A 27,310-nucleotide genomic window follows, 5' to 3' on the forward strand; every position below is an offset into this window, starting at 1 on the left:
GACCCCCATGTGGGTTCTGGGAACCGAACCTGGGTCCTTCACAAGAAGAACAAGTGCTCCTAACCACTGAGCCATCTCTCCAGCCTGTAGTTAGTTCTGTGGTTTTTAAAGAAACTTGAAGGGGAATAAACTGTGAATTTAAAGTTTTGTGAGTCCCAGAGGATGCTTGCTACTTGATGCAACTTATTTGAAAGTTTACTGTCAAAAAATTTCTTCCTTTAGAAAATATATAGATGGCGTAAAGAAAATGGGGAAAAAATGCATTTCTAAAATTTAGAGTGTTTGTCCCCGAGGTTGTTTTCCTAGTGTGGGCACTTCTGGAGAAGTCATTCACTGCAACTAAAAGTGTCACTCATTTGTGCCCACAGGTGTTCACCTATAAGCAGAGTACAATCACAAACCAGAAGGTGACAGCTATGCACCCCCTGCATGAGGAAGGTGTTGACGACATGGCTTCCCTGACCGAGCTCCACGGAGGCTCCATCATGTACAACCTATTCCAGCGCTACAAGAGGAATCAAATCTATGTGAGTTCTACAGGGTTAGACCTGTAGCTCCGTGTGCTTGCCCAGCCTCCGCCAGCCCTGATGTCTGTCCCCAGAACCTCCCACCACCCCCCATAAAAAGAAACCTTCCAGTTTGAGTTTTTGTCTTAATGTCCCAAGAATATTTCCTGACCTTCGAGCACCTCTCATTATTTTCAGAAAAAAACTATGTTTTCTAAAAGTTTTGTCAAAAACTTCATAGGAAAAATATAGATTCTCTTCAGCTTCCTGCTGAGGGGTTCCCTGTAGTTTGAGCTGGCTCACCCTCTTGCTTCCTGTGAAGGCACACATTGTGCTTTGTTGCTGAGTGATCTTCCACACCGAGATCATATAGACTCATTGGCCTTCCTCAACTAAGGAGACACCAGTGCCCTAATCCAAGCTTCTTTCTCTTCTGACTTTTTCTGTTTTTGTGATTTTGGGGGTGGGGTGGGTGTTTGGCCTTTTCTGACTCTAGGGTTCATCCTGAGGTGCTATTCACCTTCATGGAAATCTAACTTTCTAAGTTGCAGGATTCCTATTTGTTGTTTTAGATGGAAAAATGCAGCTACAAAACCTTCGTGTACATTTTTCTCACTGCTTTCATGACATGGGATTAAATTTAGGTTATAAGTTGTTGGGGATTTAGCTCAGTGGTTAGAGCGCTTGCCTAGGAAGCGCAAGGCCCTGGGTTCGGTCCCCAACTCCGAAAAAAAGAACCAAAAAAAAAAAAAAAAAAAAATTTAGGTTATAAGTAATATGTAGAGCAAGTGTGAAGAAAGTAATATTTTCAGTTCATTTCGAGGCTGCAGAGATGGTGCAGCTGTTTGAAGCACACACTGGTCTTTCAGAGGACCTAGAACTTCCCAGAGTCAGCTCACGTGACCGCCTACACGGGGTCTGATGCCATCTTCCGGTCTCCAAAGGAGACTGCACTCTCACATGCACATACACACACACACGCACACTCTCTCACACACACTCTCACACACACAGACACACACTCACACACACACAGACACACACAGACACACACTCACACAGACACACATACACGCATGCATGCGCACACACTCACACAGACACACACACTCACACAGACACATACACACTCACGCACGCACGCACGCATGCACACTCACACACACACACACAGAATTCTATGTGCACAGAATTAAAAGTAAAATGAGTCCTAAGTTTACTTCTATAACTACTTTTTGAAATTGAAATACATTCTCCTACCTGCTGAGGCTAATCACTCTGTTTGTATCCCCTTTTGTGTCTGTCTGTTAGCAGCTTCTTAAAAAGTATACCAGCCACTTACACATTTTGTGCCATGTTCAGTTCTATACAGTTTTCTTTTGAAGACTAGGATCATAAATACTATTGAGTTTTGTGCCCTAGGAGGTGTATTTAACACTGCCAATACTGTTTTGATTAGTGATAATCTCCAGCCTTGAATATGTGGTCCTCTGATTGGCTATGCGTAGATGGAGGAAGGGGTGAGAGAAGAGATGTGAGATGTTTGTGGGCTCCATGCTCAGTTTTCTATGGCGGGAAGGAAAGTCTCTTTCTTTACCTCCTCATACACTGTAATGATGTCATCTTTGCCAGTCTGGTCCACTGGTTGCCACTCAGACGATCCTACATAGAGGAAGCCAGTTGTGTCTCCGTTCCCTGACTATAGAGCTTGCTGATGCTAAACTTTCAAGTTACAGTGTTTTCCCTATGTCCCTTAGAAAATGTGGCCCTTCTACAAGTTTGTGTAAAGTGTCCATGCCATTTGCATTTTGCGGATACCAGTGCTATGCGTCCACTCTCTGGTCCTGTCAAAAACCTCATGACTGTGTCGGCAGTGAGTTGACAGGCATACATGCTGCCCACTGCCCTGTTGTGCTCACTTTCAACACTCAGACCTGTCATGCAGCTATACGCTAGGCTTTCTAATGACTTACTTTGTCTTTTTTGACCCAAGGATGCTGCCAGGTGCCTAGTACTTATGTGGCAAGCATTTAAAAGGTGAATATGGTGGACATTACAAATAGTCTCCTTTCGCTGATGAGAGAAGAAGAAGGTTGAGTTTTCAAAAAAAAAAAAACTGTCCCGATCTGCCTCTTGCAGGTGTTTCGGAACCCATGCTGTCTATCAGAAGAAAATAGATGGAAGTCTTTATTACACGTTTTCAATTGATAAGAAAGTAGGTCAGTTAGGAGAAGCAAATCTATCCCAAGGCTTTTAAAAGCAGGGCCTTCTAGAACAGTTCTTTTTTTCCTTTCCCCACTCTTTTCCCTTTTCATGATAATAATGTTAAACCTGATAGCTAAATTGCCCAGTGAGTCTTTGAATACGGTCTTGGTCCTGTTTTGTAATGTGAAATTCTTTTCCATCGCTTTTGAGTAAAAAGTACACAATTTTTATACCCTAATTTTGCAATTAAAATTAGTCAGTTATGCTCCAGTGTGCTTACTTTTTGAGATGTGTGGAAGAGTGTACTGCCCATAAAGGGTGCCCCATGCCTTTGTCCTTGCTGTAGCTTTTGCAGGAGGTACAGTCCTGTGAAGTACTCTGATGAATCAAACTACTCGCTGTCAGAAAAGCCACCACTTGCCCTGTGTCCCGCCTCCGTGCATTGCCTGTTTATTTAACACATCTAAGGGTTTATTTGAATTTTGCCCAGGATGTTGTCTTAATTTTCTGTTTCTGACATAACATAAAATTGCTAATCTATCTAGTTACATTAGGCATGACTGATAAAAGGCATCTCAATAGCTCAAGTAAAGGTGTCTGCAGGGTTGCACTGTTTGCTGGGGGCTCTAAGGGGGGATCCATTTCCTGTTCATTCTCCTTGCTGGCACAATTCCATCATATGCAGTTGTACATGGACGTCTGTTTTTTATTCCTGACTGGCACCTGAGGGCAATTCCCAGCTTCTAGAGCCACCCACGTTCCTGTTCCTTGGATTGTTAGTTATAAATCCTTCTGTGGCTTCACGTCTTTCCTCTGGGCATGTGTTCATTCGTTCGTGTTCTCTCTCTGTCTCTCTCTCTCTGTCTCTCTCTCTCTGTCTCTCTCTGTCTCTCTGTCTCTCTCTCTGTCTCTCTCTGTCTCTCTCTCTGTCTCTCTCTGTCTCTCTCTGTCTCTCTCTCTCTCTCTCTCTCTCTCTCTCTCTCTCTCTCTCTCTCAGAAATGGTCACAGCTTTTAAGTCTCACAGTTAGATCAGAACCAGGGAGCTGGGGAGACAGCTCGGTCAGTCAAATACCTGCCACATAAGCGGGTGGCACTTGAGTATCCAGCATGCCAGTAAAAGCCAGCAGGCATCCATAATACCAGTGCTGGAGTCGGGGCAAGACACGGATCCTGAGGGAATGGTTAGCAAAGCCAGTAAGCTCTGGCTTCAGAGAGAGATTGTTTCTCAAAAACCGAGTGAAACGTGGTTGAGGAAGGCAGCTGACGTCAGCCTCTGGCCTCCTCACGCTTGTGCACATGCACACATGAGCACATGTCCCTGCCTATGTACATGAACGCACACATAAACATACACCACATACATTTTTTTAAAAAAAATTTATGAAAGTTAAACAAATCAATAGAGCAGCCAAGGGTAAGGTCCATAGCTGCATTTACAGTTGTGCCTGTGGAGTCCACTTGCTTTTTTTTGTTTAGTATTTACCATCCTCTACAGAAAGAAGTAATGAGTAAACTAACTTAAAAAAAGGTTTGAGAGAGACATGAGAACCAAACCCCCTACTTTTCTTCATAAGCCAATGAGCTCCATATGGATAATTTAATCTTTCAGAAATTCCAAGTCTTATAAATTGTTTTTGTAAATGTCAGAGATCATATCCCCATTCTGTCAGAGCTGTTTTGAAATGGAGTAAGTGAATGCTTCAGAACCTTTAATGGTTACATTTCCTTATCTTACTTATTCATCTCATACCAACAAGTTTTTATTTAGAGAACCCCAGCCTGGGACTTGGCAGCACGTTCGGGAGCTTTGGAAGAAGTTGAGAGCATCTCCCTGACCTCAGTCGACAGGTTAGCAGAAAGGAAAAGCCTACTGCACGGCATAGATGCTGAAGACCCAGAGGTCACCTCTCCCTGAGGGGCAGGAGAGAGGAGAGTGTCAAGCTTCGTTTGTACCCTGTCTCAAGCCCCAGCCATGACTTAGGTTCCTTAACTCTTCCTGTCAGTAGGCGTACCCCTGCCCAGTGCTTGCCCTGGGAAAAGAGAAACCAAGCACTCTTTTCTGGTCATGTCTGTAGGCCCACGGGGTTCTGTCTGTCCCACCACTGGTATGTTTGCATCCTCCATTTCATCTGACATTGCCTGTGGAACCCCACTTTCAACTCTAATGCTGAACCTTCTACCTGGAACTCCATGCTCCTCTACACCAGAGACCACACTTCCTGTCCTCTGTGCTGCATGGTAGCTATTCACTATGGCCTCGGCTTCGATTGTGGGCCTCCTTGACTTGATAAATGCCCATTGGTCTTCATTGATGGTCCTTGGGTGGGGCTGGGAATCTGAGGAGGGCCTCCCTTTCCTGCTCTCCTCCCCTCCCGCCTCCTGAGGAGCAGTGATAAACATACCACACAAGAATGAAAACTTGTTGGACATGAGAGCCTCACTAAATTGGGAGAAAGTTGACCTTGATTATAGAACCAGATGTTCGCTGGGAAATGTTGAGAAATTAGCTAGGATAGGTACCCAAGGTTAAAGAATCCCAAAGCATCTGCTTTCAACTGGATGACTGTCTTCTCTGGGACACTTGGCTGTATCTGAAGACATTTTTAATTACTATAGCTAACTTGAGAGATGCTAATGATACCTAACCATTAGAGGCCCTCAACTGCTTCTCTCCAACCTAGTGGGCAGCCTCTACCATAAGGTATTATTTGGCCCAACTTGTCATGAGTATCAGAATTGGGAGGCCTCTCCTGCCCTCAAGCTGATCTGAAAGTGTGCAGTTGATGGCACAGCCCCCACATTGCCTCTGTTGATGTGGATACAGCCTGCTAGCCGAGAATATTGGCATAATTCAGCCATGAAGAGATGGCGGTTTTAGAGCAGCTCGGAGATGGGGCTAAGGCCTTAGCTTAGGTAAGAAGCAGCAGGGCTGGCAGAGGAAGGATTCCTGGCTTGTCAAGCATGGTGGCAGGATGGCATGACACCAACAGTCCTGGCAGCTCCTCGTGCAGACTGGAAAGGATTCGTGGGGTTTGGAGGCCTCTCCTAGTCATCCCTGGGGCCTGGATCATCTCAGATTGTCCAGCACGGTGCTGACTGGAGCTGATGAGGTCCCCGTTGTGCTGGCCGTAAGCTCTGTGTCCGGGAGTGGGGAGCGCTGGGCTTGCTGGTGTGGTACCTTTGCTTTCTGCCAGACGGAGGAGACTGACATGCCCTCCATTATGGGCTGTGTCAGTCCTGAGTCAGTTTTGTGGAGGAGACAACTCTCCCAACAACTAAGGAATGAGTCCAGACCACATCACTAGAGCGGCGGGGAGCCTGCAATTATGGTATTGAGGAGGGCCCCAGAGGAAGCAGTTCTGTGTTCCGCCCAGCTCTTTGGTTAGTTTGCTGGTCTTGCTGAGCAAACAGCAGCAGAGGTCAGAATCAATGGCGCTGGGTTTCAGAGCGAGGCTGTGTGTGAAGATACATCTCCACAAGCTCTACGGCTCCTGTGTTTTTAGCTTTTTCAAGAATAAGCCCTTCCTGGCTAGGTGGCATTTCAGCCCCAGTGTGTAAAGGTGTAGACCGCTGTGCTGTTCCTGAGTCGCTTTGCTTCGAGGAAGAAAAATGTACTAACGTAAAGGTCCCAGCCAGTTAGCGGCCTGCTGATTTCAGCAGATGTTAGTGGAGTTTGCCTCTGGCAGAAAACGCCAGCAACGCAAAGACAGGAAGATCACGTTGTGGAGGTTTCTGTTTGGGGCGCACCATAATCAAAATTTGTATTTCATTCCCACGAGCTGAGTCTTCCTTCCTAAGTAAACCTCTTGATTTGCTTCCTTCCCTTGTTAAAGTGTCTGGGGTTTTTGTTTTGTTTTTTGTTTGTTGTTGTTTGTTTGTTTGTTTGTTTTTTAAATCTCTCCTTGTCACAAATGTCAGGAGAGCCTACGACTTGGGTGCTTAGCCTGGATTTGGCACAAGACACACACCAGGAACAGCCGAGTGTGGTGTGGTTTGTGAGGAGGCTCTTGTGTTCTGACATTTTTTTTTACCCTTACTTGAAATCAAGACTTGTGTTGCCAAGATGTAATTGTAACCATCTGGCTGGTTCTGTGTCTTCTTAAAACTTACCAAACTGGGCCCTTGAGCTGGCAGTCTCTACATCAGCACACGATGGTGGCAATTAGGACCTGCGTTTTTGTGATGTTCCGCACACACCCTGTCTTTCCTTTGGTTCAGACTCTTTTCAACAGGAGGAGAATTTGAAACATAAATTCACTCAGTGGGAAGTGGAGATGTTGAAGAGTCTATAACCAGTCGCTGAGCTCTTATGATGTTGGCATCTTTTGAAAATCCATAGACGTTTAACATTTAATGTTCTTTTGTTTAGCAATGTTTTCATTTGGTGAAATCAAACCATGGCAAATCGTTTTCTTATGCAGAAGGTACTGAGCAGAGAGCACCCTTGAATGGAACAAACGTATGAGTATATTGGGGTGGGGGTATTGGCAATATATATTTCCAGGATGTCCATATTGAGTTAGCCTTGCCTGAATATCTGACTCTGCACTAGGCTCCGGGGTTGCAGAATTCCTCTTGTCCACAGTAGCTTTGTGTTGAAAGATGGCAGAAGTGGAAGGCACTTAATTGATTGGTGAGGACAGACACGAGCAAGCCGCTGACTGGAACTCAGGGAGACAGTGAGTGTGCTGACTCCAGTGGATGAGCATCAGGATGAGGAAGCAGCAGAGACTGATCCTCAGGCAAGTCTTAGGCCTTGGAGCACTTGGGGACATTTGGCTAAGGCGCAAAGAAGCTCTCCAGGCAGCAGACGGGTGTATGCAAAGAGTAAAATACCTTGATGCGTGTCTTAGGGTTTCTATGGCTGTGGAGAGACACCATGACCACTGCGACTCTTACAAAGGAACACATTTACTGGAGCTGGCAAAACAGGCCATTATCGTCACAGCGTGAAACATGTTGGCACGCAGGCAGACATGGTGCTGGAGAAGGAGCTGAGAGTTCTACCTCTGGATCTGCAAGCAACAGGAGGAAACTCTGAGCCACTAGGCCTGCTTGAGGGGCAAAGTCTACTCCCAAGTGACACTCTTCCTCCCACGAGGCTACAACTACTAATAGCGCCGCTCCCTGGGAGCCCATGAGGGCCATTCTCATTCAAACCACCACAGCACATTTATCCAGTGCAGGGCTTTCAAGGCATTTCAAGGGCTTTCTTCATGGCAGTTACCATGAAGAAAAGCTGCATACTGGGTGGCCAAGGCAACTCACCAAAATGTGATGGCAGAAAACACATAGTTTTAGGAGAACTCAGATTTGGGCTAAAGGTTAGGATGCATCAGGTCTGGGAGGAGTATTGACCCATTAACCTGTTGGAAAACAATGACATTTTCCTTGGTGAGTCATGGAGAGTCAGAGAAGCGCATGCCATCATGCCATGGTGCACATGAGGCGATCAGAGGAGTGCTTGTGGGAGCTGGTTCTGTCTCTACTGTGGTCCTGGGGGTTGGACAACTGTCATTAGGCTTCCTGACAAGTGTCTTTTTCATGCCTGAGGCATCAGGTTGGCCCTAAAGTCTGAATTTCTACAAGATCGCTGAATTGCCATTTGTCGAGGTCTGCTCTGGTGTGGGGAAACAGGTGCTCAGAAGAGGTTGTCCCCTCCATGTTGCTTCTGAGCCATTTCTGGGCATCCAGGGGAAGAGGGTGTGGTAGTCCATTGAGAATATGGACTTCAAGCTGTAGTTCACACAAGGTAAAGATTCAGAAAGTGAATCATTGCTGTATTGAACTGGCATGGCGCCAAGAGGAGAGGGGAAATGATGGGTGAGAAATAAATCCCCAATAAATGATTTCCACTTAACTGGTTTTTCCTTCAGCAAAAAATACATCACCGCATGAACCATAGCTAACTGGTTTCTCTGGTACATTCAGCCTACTTGATCTCTGTGTACCCTTGCAGGACCATAGGACGAAAAGGGTTGTTAGCAATGACGGGAATAAACACCTCTAACTTACAGAGCACTTCCAGATAGTAAACTTGGGTGCTAACAGAGGGGACCATGCGATAGCTGATCAGAATCTTGGTTTAGAGAGGTTAGGCCATGTATCAGGGAAGGTGACCCCTGGCTGAGGACCAAGTGTTTGAACTTCTCCAGACCATGATATTGAGATTAGCCTTTTCCATGAAGGGAGCTCTGACAGTCCACCAGTGGTATAGCCCTCCATGTCTGTAACTCACTATGGCTAAAGTCTGTGGCTTCTACGAGGTTTTAAGTTATCCTTGAGGTTACAGGAAGGTGGGATACACAGCTCCTAGAGGTACTGCAAGGCCAAGCCAATGTGTGGAGTGGACGGAGCAGGCTATTCCATTTTCCTCCTGTGAAAGTCCATCTACCATGTCGGTCTTAGATACAGGGTGCAGTCTTGATCTTAGTCAAAAGGCTAAGAAGTTACATGTAAGACTAAGCACTGCTTTGTTTTTATCATACACATGTTCTGTGAAATCAAATTATATTTTCCATATTATATTTTCCATGGGTTAGATATAGGTACGTTCTGTTGTTTTACAAGCCCTTAGTTGGTAGATTTGATGTTGTCGAAACACAGTGAGTTTCTCTTAACACTTTTGGGCCACATGTGCAGTGGCTGTTCTGAATTATTATGTTTTTTGAGGGTGAGTTATGTGGAACTTTTCTGGCAAAGTTAACTTGCTTCCAAATAGGATGTATTTTCTATTTCTGGACGGCCATTAAAACGACTGGAGTTATTTAGCGTTGTGGAATTTGGAATGCAACATGCAGGAGCTGGTACCTGCATGTGTCCCCAGCCTTAAGCTGCAGAGCTATCGGGGCCATTTTGGGAGCGGTAATCATATCTTTTTATAGAGCGCAGAATGATCAAAGCTTGCGAGCAGTGCTGCTTCCCAGCTGTCAGGGTCTCTTCCAGCGCCCTGTCTTCCGCCCCGCACCCGGCCTGTCTTCCTCCACCTGCGGCTTAGCTGCTTGTCGGAGATCTCTTGTTATTTACTGACCCTAAGCACACAGCCCGTGCTTTAGAGACAAAACCATCTTTTCGAAGAGTGATGCCCTTAGTTGGGGGTTGGGGGTGCCTTTGACCATATTTATTTTGACTACGTTTCAAATGCCGAAGCTCATTGTTTGAATAGAGTATCGTGAGCCATGACCATGGTGGTTCTTTCAAAACATACATCTGCTGTGAGGTTCAGACATGTGCTTTGCCACCTACATTGGCAATGACAGTTAAAGTTCACTGGTAAGGACCCTTCTGTGGCTGAAGCCACTGTTCTGAGAATGCAGTCACATAGCTGAGTGGTGGGGAGATGATGCCTGAGAAATGATCTAGGCAACTTGCTAATGAGGCGGACATCAGAGAGTGTGCTAACAGAGACTGGGGCAGCTGTGAAACCCCTCTGCCATACACAGCCCATTCATTCATTCATTCATTCATTCATTCCTTGCTTGACCCCTGTTATGTCGTGCATACTTAGTTGTGTAAAAGTAGTTGAGCTTTTATATCAGCTTTTTTCAGACGTGGGATGGAGGGAGAGAGATGGGGGATCTTGGGCTGAGTGAGTTCTGCACATTGGCGGGCGGTAGAAACCATTGCTGTTAGTCCACAGGGGTGTCTATCAAAACCCAATTCCCGTCCTTACCCTCATTCACCCACCAAGGAATTGTAGAGGCGTCTTCTTCCTGTCTGCCAGAAGAGGTCAGAGTACTGGCCTCTGCCTGCCCAAGGGTCTTGTTTGGCAGCTAAGGTCCCGCCCCATGGTATGCATATGGCCCTCCTCGCTGGGTGTGTTAATTACTGTTCTATTGCTATGAAGAGACACCATAGCCAAGGAAACTCATTGGAAGCATTTAATTGAGGCTTGCTTACTGCTTCAGAGGGTTAGTTCATTATCATCATGGTGGCGAATGTAGCAGTAGGCAGGCAGGCTGCTGGAGAAGAAGTAGCTTCCTTCATTCTGATCTGCAGGCAGAGGTGGGGAGAGGGAGGGAGAGAAGAGAGAGATTAAGAGAGGCTGACTGAGCCTGGACCTAGTTTGGGCCCTTGAAACCGGAAAGCTTACCCTCAGTAACAAACCTCCTCCAGCAAGGCCACACCTCCTAATCCTTCCAGATAGTCCTACTCAGGACTAAGCATGCAAATATATGAGCCTATATATATATTGGAGGGTATATGTGCTTTCAAGCCACCACACCTAGATCAGGGAATATCAGGTTAAGTTGTTTTAGAAAGACGTAGACTAAAATCCCGGAACCGTAAGGTCGGCAGGGCCACGTGGCTATCATCCTAGCACTTGGGAAACCTGAACTGGGAGAATAAAGCCAGCCCGGTTTACGGGAAAACGTGAATCTCTGCTCAGAGTCCTTTGAAGCACTGGTGCAGTATGGATATCGTATGTGGAAATAGTAAAGCTCCTGCATTCATGTTGGAAGACCTGTAGCCACCCTGCATACTGAAAGGGGGGAGGGGGACTGTAAGGAAGACATTTGTCTTGTCAATACTGGGCATCAAAGCCAGCCCTTGAACGTGACAAGCAAACGCTCTGCCTCTGAATTTCACCCCACCCCCACCCCCACGGCTTCAAGTGCTTAGTCTTTACCAGTCAGGTACAGCTCCACCTGATGCCATTTGCCTGTCAGGGAGATGTGGTCCAAACCTTCTGAGGGAAGGAAAATCCAGTCGCTGAGCTGAGAGGCTCACCAGCATGGCTGAATGCCTTTGTGCTGTGGCCAGTGTTGCCCCAACTCCTTCCCCAGGGTGGCTTCTGGTTTTTGGCTTGTGTTTGTTTTTTGTTTTGTTTTGTTTTGCTTTTTCCCTTTCTGCCTAATTTCCTCTCCAGAGCTATGACGAAGAGAACTAGACTTTCTAGAGCATCCAGGCACATTTACTTACAGAGAAACATTAATTTGTCTAATTGAGGTGAACTTCAATGAACATAAGTTCATAAGTCTGCAGACAAATGAGATCTAGTGCATTCATGATGTTGAAGAGCCCACACTTCAGTCTAGTTCCTGGGTATCTTTATCACCCCAAATGGAAACCTGGTACAGACTACCTATTGCTCCTCCCCTACCATGGGAGTTCTGCCTCTTCACTGCTTTTCAACTTCTGTCTTCCTGTTTCTGTAGATGTGCCTGTTCTAGAAGTATCTGATATCTCTAGCTTGGTATGCTTTCAAACTCCATACACTGGTATTATAGCATGTTTATAATTACCGGGTTCCTTTTTCAAGGCTAAAGAGTATTCTATTGTATGGATGTACCATAGCTTTCTCCCTTGTGAACTGACAATGGACCTTTGGGTTTCACACCCGTTGGCTGTATGAATAATGCTGGTGTGTAAGTATTTAAGTATCTGCTCTCTGTTCTTTTTGGTTATAAATCTTAGAGTGCAATTACCATGGTAATGCCATTTATGTTTTAAATCTTGTTTTAGTTTAATTTTTTCCCAACCTAGACCTTTTTTATATTTGAAGAAAGTTAGACTGAACATACAATACTTGGCCTGGTGTTCTTGGCAGTTAATGTGAATACAGATCACTTAAAATTGCAATGAGGTACAGGTGTTCTCAGAATGTTTGAACTTTCTGGCTACCTTTGTTGTCCCTCCCTGCCCTGTAGGATTGCTGTACTTTAATGAATGTGGTAATAGAAGGTTCTAGAATTAGGTTGGCTGGATTCAGATCTCATCCCCATCATGTACTGACGCCATGGCTGTTGTTAAAACTTCCTCCTCCTGTCTCAGTTTCCTCGCTTGAGAAAAAAACATAGAACTGCATATCTTCCTAGGGTTCTGAATACTGATGGGGTCAGGCCCATGTATGGCCTGCCTGCCTCCAGTAACCATACCCCACAACATATGTCATGGTTCCAGAGGCAAGGGGTCTAGGAACGGAGTGTCAGCAGGTTTCTACATATTCTACTGGCCCACTTTGGAGTGTGCATCCACGGGGTCTCTGTGTGTCCAGCTGGCCTTTTCTTATGAAGACACCAGGCAGAATTGGATTCAGATACCCTAAGAGCCTGAGTTTAAATCAATCACTCTTTAAAGACCTCTGTCTTCAAAGCTATTTTAGGCATTGTGGTCAGGGTTTCAACACATGGGAAAGAAAGAAGGCATGCTGGTCCTTGAAAAGCCACAGCAGGTGTGCTCCCTAGGAGGGGAAGGTGTCTGCAGGATGCTGATTCCCAGTGTTGATGTACTGCCTTTGCTCTGTGTGACTCTGGAAAACTGGGAACCTAGATGCGGAAGGGCCAGCGAGTGGAAGTCTCTGTGGAGGGGACATAGGGCTTTCAGCAGGGGAACCTAGCTTGTGCTGTACTGCTCTGGAAGGTCTGAGTAAGGATGCTGTCATCCTTAAAAACCTGTGGCTGTGTAGCCAGGCATGGTAGTGCATACCTTTATTCTAGTTTTGGGAGGCGGAGGGAGGCGGAGACAGGCGGATCTGAGTTTGAGGCCAGCCTAGTCTTTCAGAAGGAGTTTCAGTATAGCCAGGAATACCTAGAGATACCTGTTTTGAAAAACAACAAAACAAAATAAAACGAAACCAAAACTGTGGCTGATAGACCCTAGCATAGGATTTGTCGTTGGGGTGATTTTTAACCATTTCAAAGACATCCCCCGTGTTGTGTGCGGTGGGTTGATAGCAGTTGACTTCCACAAGTTTCTCCACAGAGAAACTGCTCATTCAATGGCGCCCGTACCCTCTTCCCCACGCCACCTGCCCTTTTTTTCTATTTTCTGCCTTTGTCACCTGCTGTTTCATAACAGCCTCGGAGTGGAGGAAGGGAACCGGAACTGGTCAGGCTTTGTGCCAGGAAAGGATTGGGATTAGGGAGGTCACCTGGGAACAGGGATTTGGTCTGGGCTCAGTGCCATCCTAGTTCGCCGTTAACCTCTTCCTGAAAGCCCGCTCTGAACCTGCTCCGTGCTTTTGCGCAGTGTCGAGGGTGTATACCTTAGGGTGGACAGTGGGTGCTGAGGCAGACAGAGTGAAACGATTTTTTCGCTGGATCGCAACCCCCCTCCCTCGTGCAGAAGGCAGAGCAGGAGAAGTGCAGGTCCGAGCCTGGCCTCACTGTCCCGGTAACGCTACCTGATCTTTCCCCTCTGCTTGCAGACCTACATCGGCTCCATCATCGCATCAGTGAACCCCTACCAGCCCATCGCTGGCCTGTACGAGCGCGCTACCATGGAGCAGTACAGCAGGTGCCACCTGGGCGAGCTTCCACCGCACATCTTCGCCATAGCCAATGAGTGCTATCGCTGCCTGTGGAAGCGCCATGACAACCAGTGTGTGCTCATCAGGTGAGCGGGAGCAGAGAGAAGGGGTGGGCCAATTGTCTGCCCAGCCCAGCAGAAACCATTCATGGGAGAGCTCTCCAGCCAACCTGGCTCCTGCTGAGGGCTGCTGAGGGCGCTCAGTTGCAGACCACTGTGTGGGTTGGCGTTTTGCCCTGTATAGGCCCTCCGTTCATTCATTTGTTCGATCGTTTATTTATTCCCATTCTTTTTCTCTTTCCTCCCAATTTTCTTGAATTATTCTTTGGGCCATTTCACAGATGAAGCACTGTCAATCTGTTTATTTAATGTCTCTTTCATATTTAAAATATTTTACATATTTTAGAATGCTAGTCACAATGCTTGAATGTTTTGAGCAAGATGTTTTTTCTCTACTCTAGAAGAAATCTACTATATACATAGAAATCACTCTGGTTAGCAATATCCTGATTTTAAGAAATCTTTTAATAATGGGAATGCTCCCTTAAGCAAGTAGTTTTTAACCTATAGGTCGCAACCCCTTTTGGAGTGTGAGTGAGTTCAAAGGACCCTTTCACACAGGTTTACTAAGACCATCAGAAAACATGAGTATTTATATTATAATTCACAACAGTAGCAAAATTACTGTTACAAAGTAGCAATGAAAATAACTTTATGGTTGGGGTCACCACAATATGAGGAGCTATTTTAAAGGGTTGCAGCATTAGGAAGGTTGAAAACCACTGTCCTAAAGTTTACTTATGAATTAGGTGGAGAAGGATAGCTTGCTGTGCATGTGTTAAGAGAATGGAACAAGAACATGTTTATTTAAATTAATTTTGCATTAGGTATGACCTGCCTGTTTGAGCCAAGTTTAACTTGTCTGTGTCCTTTTCTATCTTTGGTTATTTTTGAGACAAGATTTTACTGTGTAGCCCACACTAGTCTCAAACAGCATTCCTTCTGCCTGAGCTTCCAAGTGCTGGGGTTCCATATGTGTGTCACTATTACACAGCTCTTACTTACTTGGAAAATAAAGTAGCCTGAACCCCCCACCCTGAAAACCCTTCCTGCTAAAAATGGCATTTTAAAAAAGACCTGGAGTACATTTTTATATACTTCTTAAATTTTATTATTAATGGATGCAAATTGGCCCACTGCATATATCCCAGTGGCATCCTATTGGGACCTGTCGTTTGCTCTGGGAGCCTGTGGCAGCGGCAGTTTAAGTCCAGTCTGGATGCTGTCCAACACAGATGGGATGGAAGTGCTGAGGTTTCCATGGAGTATCCAAGTTCTTCATTCACGTATCCCTCTAAGCATCCATTCATGGGACATGACAGTGCCTGAGGAGTGGCAGGCCACTGAACTGCCGTGGCGAATGATTTTGACAGCTGTTTCACATGGCTTTCTAGTCCCAACTTGTGACAAAATAATTGTCACAAGGAAGCGGGAAGGACAGTTTGGTTTGGGGGAGGGCAGTATATAGATACCCCCAGGATTTCAGGTTCTATGACAGTAAGACATGGGAACAGATGGAGAGTGCCGTCTGTCATTTTTGGACCTCAAGCCAATCGAGCTTGCCAAAACTGTAGCCCCATGTTCCACAGACAGGCCACTTGGTCATGCACCCAGCCAGGTGACCAGAGCACAGTTCCCAGATGGCGAAGACTGACTGGATCAGAGGCTGAGGGGAGCACACTGTATGTGTCCCGCCTTCCCCAGATCAGAGACACTATCCCTGTGGGGGAGGGGCACCAGTGGAGGTCCTCCCACAATCTCCAGGCTAGGGAATGGAGAGTGTGCCTGAAGACGGTTGAGATGTGTCCATACTGCCCAGTGTGACAGGGAGTAGCGCACTGTGCCAGCCGTGAAAGCACCTTTGATGTGAGCACTCTATAATGATCATTGTGTGTGCCGTGCTGTGTCCGTACTGCAGGATCTGGCCACTGTACTTGTTGAAAAGTTTCCCTGCTTTTTTTTTTTTCTTTCTTTCTTTTTCTGAATAGATAGAAATTACACATACATGAATAGATGAACTGATTTCCCCTCCCCAAAAGCATGGGGAGAGATGGGCTTTGTACTCTTCACGGTTACTGTTGTGCCACTAAGGTGACACTGTAGAAGTCACTTGGACGTAACAGTCAGTGTATTAAGTAATGCAGACGGGGATCATGCTAATTCAAAGTTAGTCCAAGTAAAGCTACTCACTTTGAATAGAAAACAGCTTCAAGGACTAGCATGCTTAATATAGGTAACTTGACTTGTGACTCAAACATCATGGAAGATTGCTGTTTGGTTTTGCTTTTGTAAGTCAGGGTCTACGCATGTAGCCCAGGCTGGCCTTGAACTCATGGTGCATGTATCTATCTCAGTCTACTGAATGCTGGGATAAAAATGTGCTACCAGCTGGGTGGTGATTGTGCACACCTTTAATCCCAGAATTTGGGGGGCAAAAGCAGGAGAGTTTCTGAGTTGGTGAAGCCAGCCTGGTCTGCAGAACAAGTTCCAGGACAGCCATGGCTACACAGAGAAATCCTGTGTTGAAAAACCAAAAAGGAAAAGTAACCATATTTAGCTAAATGAGTCCACAAGAGTCTCTGTGAATGGCTTTGTGTCCAGGCTCGGTGACTTTTAATCCTAGTATTCTTGGAGGCAGGGTCAAGTATCTTGGAGCTTGAGGGTAGCCTTTTTTACCAGGGCCATCCAGTGCTATGTAATGAGAACTGTTCAAAAGCAAAAAGGAAGTGACTCGTCACTAGGATGTGGGAGTGGGTTTGTTTTTGTATTTGACCAGGGTCTCACTATGTAGCTTTGGCAGGCCTCTGTATCTCCAGTGCTTGCCGGTGCCATCATGGTCATTTGGTTTAATAGAGCTTGTCAGCAGGTTTGTTTGTTCCTTTTTCTTTACTCCTCTCCCCTGCCCTGCTATCTCCCCTCCCCCCTTCTCCTCTCCCCTCCCTCCTATCCCCTCCCCCCTCCCCTCTCCCCTCCCCCCTCTCCCCTCTCCTCCATTTCTTTATGGAAGGTGTGGGAATTAAGAAAACAAGGCATTTTAAAGGTAAATTGCCAGATACAAGCATCTGTTTGGTTCTCTCAGCCCTGATCTGCCCCCTGGTGGACGCAGTGTGTCTTACTGGTCTCACACCTTTCTCTCCCATTCTTGGTATTACAATCAGAGAATATTCTTCTGAGCCTTCCATATTATCAAGTAAACTTTAAAACAAGCAGGTCAGGCATGGCTGAGATCCCCAGCTGGGTGTGGCAATGCCAGGCCTTTCGGCTTCCATTCTGTACCATTTCAAGGTTGTTCTGCTCTGAAACTCTACTTTTTTCCCCCCTAAAATATTAATTATTTATTTCTTTTTTTTCAAGCCCTACCGCATTAATTAAAATTTTAAAAATGTATGCCTATGTGTTGTTCCTGCATGAGATCACGTTCTGCACATGTGTGCAGGTGCCTACAGACAGTGTCGTTACGTACAGGCAGGTGTGAGCTGTCCCAGTGTCAACCAAGGTCCTCTGCAAGAGCAATACGTGCCCTACCCTGCTGAGCTGTCTCTCCAGTCCCCTAAATTCTACTTTTTAATGGACATTTAAGTGGAAGCTTATGCTATCATAAACCTTAAGTATATGACGTTACATATATGTGACTTTAAAACTCATGTAAGGATTCCCCCACCCCCCATGTATTAATAAGGTTAGTGTGAATCCTTGGTTGGCCTTCTACATTTGACAGTGACCTTAGTGTCTCTCCCTCTCCCTCTCCCCTCCCCTCTGTGTGTGTGTGTGTGTGTGTGTGTGTGTGTGTGTGTGTGTGTGTGTGTATAAGGAGAGTTTAGCTTCTTGTGGTTCTTTTGAATGTGAGTGAACTCTGAAGATGGTAGAGCAGTGTCAAAAACAAAAATCACAACTCATTTACTTGTAGGTGCCATTGAGTCCTTGTCACAATTTAGGAGTTGAGGCAACCTTCAAACCATTAGGTAGAGTGAGAGTTCTCCCTGGGACAGAGCAGAACAGAGGAATTCCTGAGAGGGACAGGGAGTGAAACAGGAGAACCACACAGACTGGCTGATCCCAGGCTACCTTTGTAAGGGTTGAAGTGGAGGAACTTCCTGCTCAGATTGACCCAGACAGACTGGAGTCTCCTGATTTCAGTAAAACCTAGTTGAGCCTGGAGTTCATGTGCTTCCATAAGGCTTCAGTTCGATTGTGCAGCACTTGTCAGGAGTGACTCCATTTTGGTGTAATTTCGTCCTTCCTTCAGAGCCCTGTACAGAGCACAGTCCTAAACAATGCCCCCTATAATTCTGTCCTGGGTAAAACGCTAAGGCTGGCTTGTCTGTACTGCTTCACACTGGGACAGTGTGTGGTAAGCGGCCAGCCTTCACTGTCAGTCAAAGGGGGTGAGTAATCCAGAGGAAGTGTTGGCTCTTCGCTTACTTGCTGTTTGGAGTTTTCAAAAATGGAGCCATTTCTTAACCGTGTCTTCTGTATTGTGGGATGGTATGAGAATCACTGGGTTCTTGAGGTGTGGCTTGCTGGGTGCTGAGGAGAGTTGGCTGTTTGCTTGGAATGGGACTATGTGACACAGGCCATGGTCTGTGACTGACATACAGTAGGAAGCAGGTGAAGGACATGTGTATGGGTGAGGACAGTCTAGAATGGGACCAAACCCTGTGGAAAAGCTCCTCTTGTTATAAACCTCACAGAGGCTCGGAGAACCTTCTCTGTGGAGAGCATGAGGCTTGGACCTGGTGGATGACTGACGACAGAGATTTGAACTTTAGCCTCTGCTCCAACCGAGTGCTACGTCCTGCAGAAGCCATGATGCAAGGACTTTGTTTAACCTTTGGACATAGTCTTTTAGACGCTAGAGATGCCCCTTTAGTTAGCCATCAACTAGGAAATGACAGAAATTAGGTTTGATCTGATTTATGTTTTAAGAAAAAATGTGTTGTTTGGGAATTTGATTCATAGGAAGGGCGTTGCTTGATCAGCAGATGCAAACAGAGAAAGGGAGAATGTAAGGACCAGACATTGTAGGCATGCATGGATCTAGAACTACCAGCTGCAGTCTGTCCTGCTAGCAGCCCAAGCATGCCAGTGCATGGAGAGTCAGTTCCTGGAGCACAGTCTGCTGCTGGTGTTCACCCGCCTCCTTCCTGATTACAGAGCACAGCGCTCCCAGCTCTTTGAGCCTCACTGCCCTGAACACTTTGATTTCTTCTTTAGGTAATTTGGCATAATCAAAAGTATCCAGCTGTTACATGCTTACATGCTTGGGGGGATGTGCACATCAGGTTCCACGGCTGATTTTCTCTCCAGCTGTCTCACTCTCTTCGTCGAAGCAGGGTCTCTGATGTTTCTCCTGAGCCTACTCGATCCTGTCTCTTCCCTTCTCTACCTTTTTCCCCCCCTCAGAGTTTTCCTGGTCTCCCAATCCCAGCTGGGCAGCTTCTCCAAGTCCCCAGGTATCATTTCCTGGTACCTCACAACCTGGGTTGGGTTCTGAGTGCTCATGATGGTCACCCCAAAATATGCCCTTCCTCTCACAACTCTCTCTCATAGCTGCCCTATGCCAACGCTGAGGTCTGGAAGCCACTTTTTTTTTTTTCTTGGAGGTAGATTTGTTTTGTTCTCTCCAATGTAAAGTAAAACTATCAAAGTCAACCGCGCTGATTTCATGTGTACAGCGTGGTAACTTTGGACAGATGTGGAAACTGTTATCAGCATCCAGGTCGTCATGCTGGTAGGCTCATTGATACCCATATCTGTCCAGAGCCTCTCTGTCACATACTGCCCCACCTCCACCCCCAAGTCTGTCAGGGGTGCTGTGCATGCTCCCTGCCCAGCCCTAGGACTGAACTTCTACCTCAGAGTGTCAGAGGGTGATAACCTGGATTTAAGAAACCCTGTCTATCTCAATCAGGAAATGTCCCCAGTTTGTTTCTCTTGACTTTTGTTTGCTTCTTTTGTTTTTAGTCAAGGTCTTACATAGTAGCATCGGCCTTGCTAGGTAGGCAAGGATGACTGTGAACTTCCTGCATGTTTGTACAACTATTCCTGGTTTATGCAGTACAGGGAGTCAAATCCAGGTTTTCAGCACAATAGGCAAGAGCTCTACCTACTGAGCTATACTTCCAGTACCTGCCTCTTTCTTGTTTTTTTTTTTCCAATCAGCAATACTTGCCAGCTCGATGTGTACCTATTAAGACATAAGTAACCATTTGGCTGTTTCCTTGAACCTTCTCTCTAGCTTGGACACTCCTCAGTCTTGTATGATGTCAGTGTCAGGCATACACTAAGCACTGGGCTGTGCCCAGATCAGGTATGTAAAAAAGGACTGTTAAGTCCTGAATCAGGATGGTGCCCATTGTGGATAAAAGGTAACTCTGCCCAGACTGGCTCGACTGTGAGTCACTCTCCTGTCTCAAACATTAAACAGGACAGTTTCCAGGTCCTAAGACTCGCTGCCCCAGGTAGGCCTGTGTGGTAATTTCTTCGGTTCTACCTTTGGATCTCGTGGGAGGTGTCGACTTATGGGTATTTGTTCTCTGCGGAGAGAACACATGTCTGCCTGTCTGATTACCAGGACCCCTTGGAGCCCTTGCTATGATGCATTTTTCTTTGGAATCATGATATCCATGCTCAAAACTAATGTTTACAAAGGGGACAAGGTATTTGTGATGGGCCTGGCAAATGCAAGTATTTACTGAGTGCCCAAGATACTCAGCCTGGCTTCAGGGGTGTCTGTCATCTGAGATATTTCCTCTCTTTACTAAATGTAATTATTTAATCATTGACCATGTTCCCGGCAGCATTCCTTAAGATCCCCATACCTTGGCATGCACAGGACTTGGAGAACTCGGGTACTCCTGTGCGTCTTCCACCAAGCACTGTCTGCCCCCTGCCTCCGATGGCTTCTGTCTGGCCGTACGGCCCTTCTGGTTTGCTTTCTTTGTCTGTTTGCTTCTTGGCTTCCTCTAGCCTCCCCGTGGTACTTGCTGAACACAGCCTTACACAAAGTAGACTGGGCTCTCCCTCCAGGTCTCTTTCATGCTCCTTCCCGTCTCTGTACTACACGGGCACACAATCTGAACAACCGTAAGCTAGGGAATAGCTGCTCCTGGAGGAAATAGCTATAGCTGATCTTCCGGAAGCGACCCTGCAGTTCTTCTGGAGTATCCTCTCAAGGGCTTTCTCTTTAAGGTGATGTTAATGGGCACAGCACAGTCACCAACCATGGGCTGTGTCTTCCAGTACCGCCTTGCCTGCCTTCTTGTCTCTGCTCCGTTATATCTTACCCACAATCCTCCTGTTTTCTGTGCCGGCCTTATACTTGGCAGACATCATAGCTGAGACATCCTTTTCTTTTCCCATTGGTCCCCTCTATTGGAAATGCTTTGTTCACTCTCCCTTACCTGTTTCTAAGTGCAAAACATCCATGGGACTTTGAAATCAGACATTCGGTATTTAGCTCTGAGCCAGGCACTCAGCCCTTGTCTGTCTTGAGAATATCTGGGCGGCTAGTCAGGTAGGACAGACTTCATGTTTCTGAACACCAATGGTCTCCTTGTGCTCATTGTCTCCCCCCAAAGTACTGTGACTGTGCCCATTCATTGAACACACACCCAGCGGGTGCCCCCCTGAGCAGGGGCTGCTGCAGTGGGGACGTGCTTGGGAACAAGACCCAGTAAAGACTCTTGCGTGCGCAGGGCTCCCCTTATCTGAACAGCGCCATCTATCTTCTGAGTCTTGCATAAAAAGCAGCATACAGGAGGCCAGAAATGGACAGGCCTGCAGGAGAAGGGATCTCTGCTTCCCTTCATAGCAACAGGCAGTCTTAAAATTGAATTTCTTATTTCAGTGTCAGAGGAGGGCATGCATGTGCTATAGCAGACTTGTGCAGGTCAGAGGGACCTATGGGACCCTATTTTTTCTTATTTCTTTTTATTGGATATTTTAAAATTTACATTTCAAATGTTATCCCCTTTCCTGGTTTCCCATCCATAACTCCCCTATCCCATCCCCCCTCCACCTTCTTCTATGAGGGTGTTCCCCCACCCATCCACTCACTCCCCTTTCCCCCTGCCCACCCTGACATTCCCCTACATTGAGGGATCCAGCCTTGGCAGGACCAAGGGCTTCTCCCATTGGTTCCCAACAAGGCCATCCTCTGCTATATATGCAGCTGGAGCCCTGGGTCAGTCCATGTATCGTCTTTGGGTAGTGGTGTAGTCCCTGTGAGCTCTGGTTGGTTGGTATTGTTCTTATGGGGTTGCAAGCCCCTTCAGCTCCTTCAATCCTTCCTCTAACTCTTCTAATGGGGACCCCGTTCTCAGTTCAATGGTTAGCTGCAAGCATTTACCTCTGTATTTGTCATGCTCTGGCAGAGCCTCTCAGGAGACAGCTATATCAGGCTCCTGTCAGCATGCACTTCTTGGCATCAGCAATATTGTCTGGGCTATTTTTTCTTTGTATCATGTGTGTTTAAGAGTGAAGTCAGGGGGCTGGAGAGAAGAATGTTCAGTGGTTAAGAGCACTGGCTGCTCTTCCAGAAGTTCTCAGTTCAATTTCCAGCAACCACATGTGGATCACAACCATCTGTCGTGGGATCCAATGCCCTCTTCTGGCCTGCAGGTGTACATAGAACACTCATATACATAAAATAAATAAGTCTTTAAGAAAAAAAAAGTGGAGTCAGGTCCTTAGGCTTGGTGGCAGGCCCCCTTAGCCATGGAGTCCTCCTCCTGGTCCAGCATCAGGGATTTTGAACTCCATTCTCCCCATTGTCAATGGTGACTTGTGTTAAGGAGTCTTTGACAAAGCTAGTTGTTTCAAGAGTACATCTTCCCTTAGAAACCTAAACTTGCGTGTTTTGTCTTTCAGTGGTGAAAGCGGGGCAGGGAAAACAGAAAGCACCAAGTTGATCCTCAAGTTTCTGTCCGTCATCAGCCAGCATTCTCTGGACTTGTGCTTACAGGAGAAGTCGTCCAGCGTTGAGCAAGCCATCCTCCAAAGCAGGTAGCGCTTCTCTGTTCACACTTCCGGGCCAAAGGCTTTGCTCTGCTTCTGGGACGGAATAGCTAAACTTAGTCTGTTCTTTTCCAGGCTTGCCTGCTAGGATTTCTTAAGTGATCTTAGCTGCATACCTTTCATCCCAGCACAGGCAGGCAGAGGCAGGCAAATCTCTGTGAATTCAAGGCCAGTTGTCCTAGAGAGTTTCCATGCTGGGAAGGGTGATGTAGGGCACCTTTGTCTCACCTCCCACCACCGTGGCCCCTCCTGCACCTCCTAAAAATGAAATGGTCTTGACATGGACCCAGCACTTCCTGCTGCAACTACCTTGTGCAACACCTGCTGTGGCAGAAGCATCTCCTGGTCTGTCCATCCTTCTTCCCTCCCTTCCTTCCCTGTCAGGCTATTGTAGGAGGTACCTCATGCTTCTGAGAAGCTGACTGACGGCTGCTGCCGACTGAGGCTCTCAGACACACACTAACCTAGGTGCTGTAGTGTTCAGAGAAATGTGCTGTGGGTGTGAGCACAGGGCTTTTGCACAGCCTCACCTAGGACAGATCGCAGTACCCAGCTGTGATCTCTGGAACTGACAGAAGGCTGTGTGGCTGGGTATCATCCACAGACTCACTTGGTGTCTGATTGGTGCCTTGTTAGAGACATGACAGACACCGGATGCAGAGAGCTGTCGGATGCAAAGAGCTGTCCTGAGGTCAGCAAGCTACAGCCTAGTCTAATACCCTGCAGTTTTGTTTGGTTTTGTTTGGTTTTTAATTGGAGATGCAGCTCAGTGGTAAAGTGCTTGCTTAGCATTTTCAAGGTCTAAGGTAGCATGCACACCCTTGTATGTGCATGCACACAGGTACACATGCATACTCACAAATTACACGAAGTATATATGCCTTTAGTTTTAACCCCGCTTCCTGTATATAGCTCAGTAGCAAGGGTCATCACCTTCCATTTTCAGACCGCTTCATCCATCTCCTCCAGTGTTCTTCGTAAATAGTTTTCTTGGGGCCCTGCCATGCTCGCTTGTGTTGTTTCTGGCAACTTTTAAAGCACAGTGGCAGCACTGAGTAGTTTCAGCAGGGCCCGTACGCTCTGCGAAGCTGACAACAGCATCTGGCCCTTTACGGCACTGCCTGTTACACCCTTGGTCTAGCCTGACTCCGTTTAACAGTTGGAGCTGATCCGGAGGTGTTAAATAAATTACCTCCAGGCCATAATGCAAACGAGCAGAAGGCCCAGCATCGAGGGCTTTTCCGATCCTAGATGGGGGCTCTTCTGTGCAACTCCCTGGCAGTGTGTCACCCAAGTTCATTTGTGCAGAGCTGAGTCATGGGCCCCCTTAGCTGTGCGGCTTCCTCTCACGGAATAACTAGCCATCTTCTTCTTCTCATTCGAGGGGATGTTCAGGAGAAGCCCATCTCGGCAAGTGTTTAGAAAAGCCGACTCTTCTTTAAATAAACAGAGTCCGGCTGGGCCCCGCGGCTGCAGATTCCTTACGTTTGTGTGTATTAGCATTTGCCCTGATTCATGCTCTCTTGTCCTCTGTTCACAGCCCGATCATGGAAGCATTTGGCAATGCGAAGACCGTATACAACAACAACTCCAGCCGCTTTGGGAAGTTTGTTCAACTGAACATCTGTCAGAAAGGAAACATTCAGGGCGGAAGAATTGTAGATTGTATCCTGTTTCGTTTCATGGCTGTCTGCATTCGGCCCTGTCTGTGAAAACTTTGCTCTTATTGTAAAGGCCCCAAAAGGATGTGAAATACCTGTTACTTAGTTCAAGCTTTTTTTTTTTTTTTTCTTTAATATTACTGCATTTGGCTTGTTAGTTACTTTATAAACTAAATGATCATTTTTCCTGTGGAAATGTTTCAGATTATGCCCATAGTCTAGATTCATCGCTTATTAGTCTGATTTCTGTTGCTATAATGTAATGTCTGACTGGGTAGTTGATAGAAAAAAAGCCTATCAAATTTTGCCTTTTAAAAAAAAAAAAATAGCTTGAAGCCAGGTGGTAATGATAAATGGCTTTAATCCCAGCACTTGGGAGACAAAGGCAGGCAGATCTCTGAGTTTGAGGCTAGCCTGGTCTACAGAGTACCAGGACAGCCAGGGCTATACAGAGAAACCCTGTCTCAAAAAACAAAAATAGGGCTGGAGAGATGGCTCAGCGGTTAAGAGCACCCGACTGCTCTTCCAGAGGTCCTGAGTTCAATTCCCAGCAACCACATGGTGGCTCACAACCATCTGTAAAGAGATCCGATGCCCTCTTCTGGTGTATCTGAAGACAGCTACAGTGTACTTATATATAATAAATGAATAAATCTTTAAAAAAAAAAACAAACAAAAATAACTAAGTAAGTAAATACATAGATAAATAAATAAAATAAAGATTAAAAATTGCTGTGTCTTAGGTCACGGTTTGAGCTAAGATTCTAACAAGTCATGTATTCAGGCTCTGGTACAAGCCATCTAGCTTTGTTGTAGCGTGGTGGTTGGCGTCACAGAGGTAGTGTATGTGAAAGATCACGGGCCAGGAAGGAAGAGGAAGAGAGAACCAAGATGGCCGGACTCCATTCTTAACTATCTAGTCTCAGAAGCTGACAGGCTTATAAGATCAGCATTAGCATAACTGTAGTGACTGTGACCTTCCCTTGGGCCCCACCTCGTATGAGGGCTCTTCCACCCTCAAACCATAGACCAAGGATTCTGCACGTGGCCTTTGGGGCTGCATTCAAGCCATGTCTACCCTGGAGCAGTCACCAAGCACTTGCTGTTTGGTTGGGCCCCATGGCGTTGGGACTGGATTAGGTGAAGTGGGCTTTGTTTGTTTAATGTCTTTTGGCACCAGTAGCAGCAGGGTAGACAGATGAGGGAGGGAGCCATAACTCAAGAGTCCAGGCTAGCACACAGCCCCCTCCCACACCCCCTCTCCACCCGTGTCTGTTTTCTTCCTTGACCGTCCATTACTTCTTGCATGAAGATTTATTAGAAAAAGTAAGTAGCCATGGTTCAGTTCGCAGTTTTCCTATAATGACAGTTTTCAGAGATTGTTTTGTATTAAGTGGTAAAAAAACATTTAAAATATATACATATAAATTTGGTTTCTCCTCACAGAACCGAGTAGTGAGGCAAAACCCCGGGGAGAGGAATTATCACATATTCTATGCACTGCTGGCAGGGCTGGACCAGGGAGAACGAGGTGAGTGATAAGCAGCTCCTTGTCTTCCTTCAAAACTCACTGCAGATGGTGGGCTCCTCGGCAATCTGTGACGTCCCTCAGCTACAGTGAAACGTGTACCTTGAAAGTACCAGAGGTGCTGACTGAGGTCATCCGGGACTAAACCAGCACAGGGGGAAAGCTAGCAGCAGAGAAACCTCAAACTGTTTATAACCTCAGTACATTTTTAATTTAATTGATATTTGTGAGAAATACATAATGCCATGCAAGCGACTTTATTTCAGAGTGTGTGTGCACACACATGTGCAAGTTTATCTGTGTTTCTCTGAACATACATGTGTATCTGTACTTTTGTATTTTTCTATGTGTGCATGTAAACTAGTGAGTTTGCATGCTTGTGAATAGAGGTCAGAAGGTGATGTCAGTGAGTCTGTGCTATGTGGCCAGCGAGCCGTGGGCATTACAAACTTACTACCCCGTATGACATTTTTTAATAATTTATTTTTGCCCTATGTGCATTGGTGTTTGAGGGTGTCAGATTCCCTGGAGCTGGACTTGGAGGCGTTTGTGAGCCACCATGTGGTTGCTGGGAATTGAACTCAAAACCTCTGGAAGAGCAGCCAGTGCTCTTAACCACTGTGCCATCTCCCCAGGTGATGGCTATACTTTTAAAACACACCTAAGTGACACTCATTTCCAAATTTGTGCTTACTTTCTTTTTTCGTCCTACTGGAGAGTGGACCTAGAGCCATGTGTCTTAAGCAAGTCCTTTTAACAAATGCTAAATGATTGGCTTTTAAAAGAAAGCAGTAAAGCAAGAGCCTCGTTAATTAGTTTTCTCTGATTCTGATTTTAAAGACTTGTTTGTTTGTTTGTTTATTTATTTATTTATTTATTTATTTATTATATATAACTACAGTGTCGCTGTCTTCAGACACACCAGAAGAGGGCATCAGATCCCATTACAGATGGTTGTGAGCCACCCATGTGGTTGCTGGGATTTGAACTCAGGACCTCTGGAAGGGCAGTCAGTGCTCTTAACCACTGAGCCATCTCTCCAGCCCAGAATTTCACCAGTGGCCCATACAGGGATAGAACC

General features: G+C 46.2%; 1 protein-coding gene and 1 long non-coding RNA gene across 2 annotated transcripts in view; one reads left to right on the forward strand and one right to left on the reverse strand.

Moving 5' to 3' along the window:
- Myo10 (myosin X) overlaps positions 1-27,310 on the forward strand; it is a 204,606-nt gene that overhangs the window by 92,552 nt on the left and 84,744 nt on the right. The window contains exons 3-8 of the mRNA NM_001401822.1: positions 369-527; positions 13,862-14,049; positions 22,894-23,028; positions 24,581-24,705; positions 26,014-26,027; positions 26,148-26,232. Coding sequence (NP_001388751.1) covers positions 369-527; positions 13,862-14,049; positions 22,894-23,028; positions 24,581-24,705; positions 26,014-26,027; positions 26,148-26,232 — 706 coding nt within the window. The remainder of the gene's footprint in view (positions 1-368; positions 528-13,861; positions 14,050-22,893; positions 23,029-24,580; positions 24,706-26,013; positions 26,028-26,147; positions 26,233-27,310) is intronic.
- On the reverse strand, positions 10,577-13,976 carry LOC134485861 (uncharacterized). Its single transcript, XR_010064149.1, has 2 exons — positions 13,838-13,976; positions 10,577-10,704 (listed from the first exon to the last, which is right to left on the reverse strand). It is a non-coding gene; the product is annotated as an uncharacterized LOC134485861 (long non-coding RNA).

This window comes from Rattus norvegicus, chromosome 2 (genome assembly GCF_036323735.1).
Source record: "Rattus norvegicus strain BN/NHsdMcwi chromosome 2, GRCr8, whole genome shotgun sequence".
Classification (NCBI taxonomy): domain Eukaryota; kingdom Metazoa; phylum Chordata; class Mammalia; order Rodentia; family Muridae; genus Rattus; species Rattus norvegicus.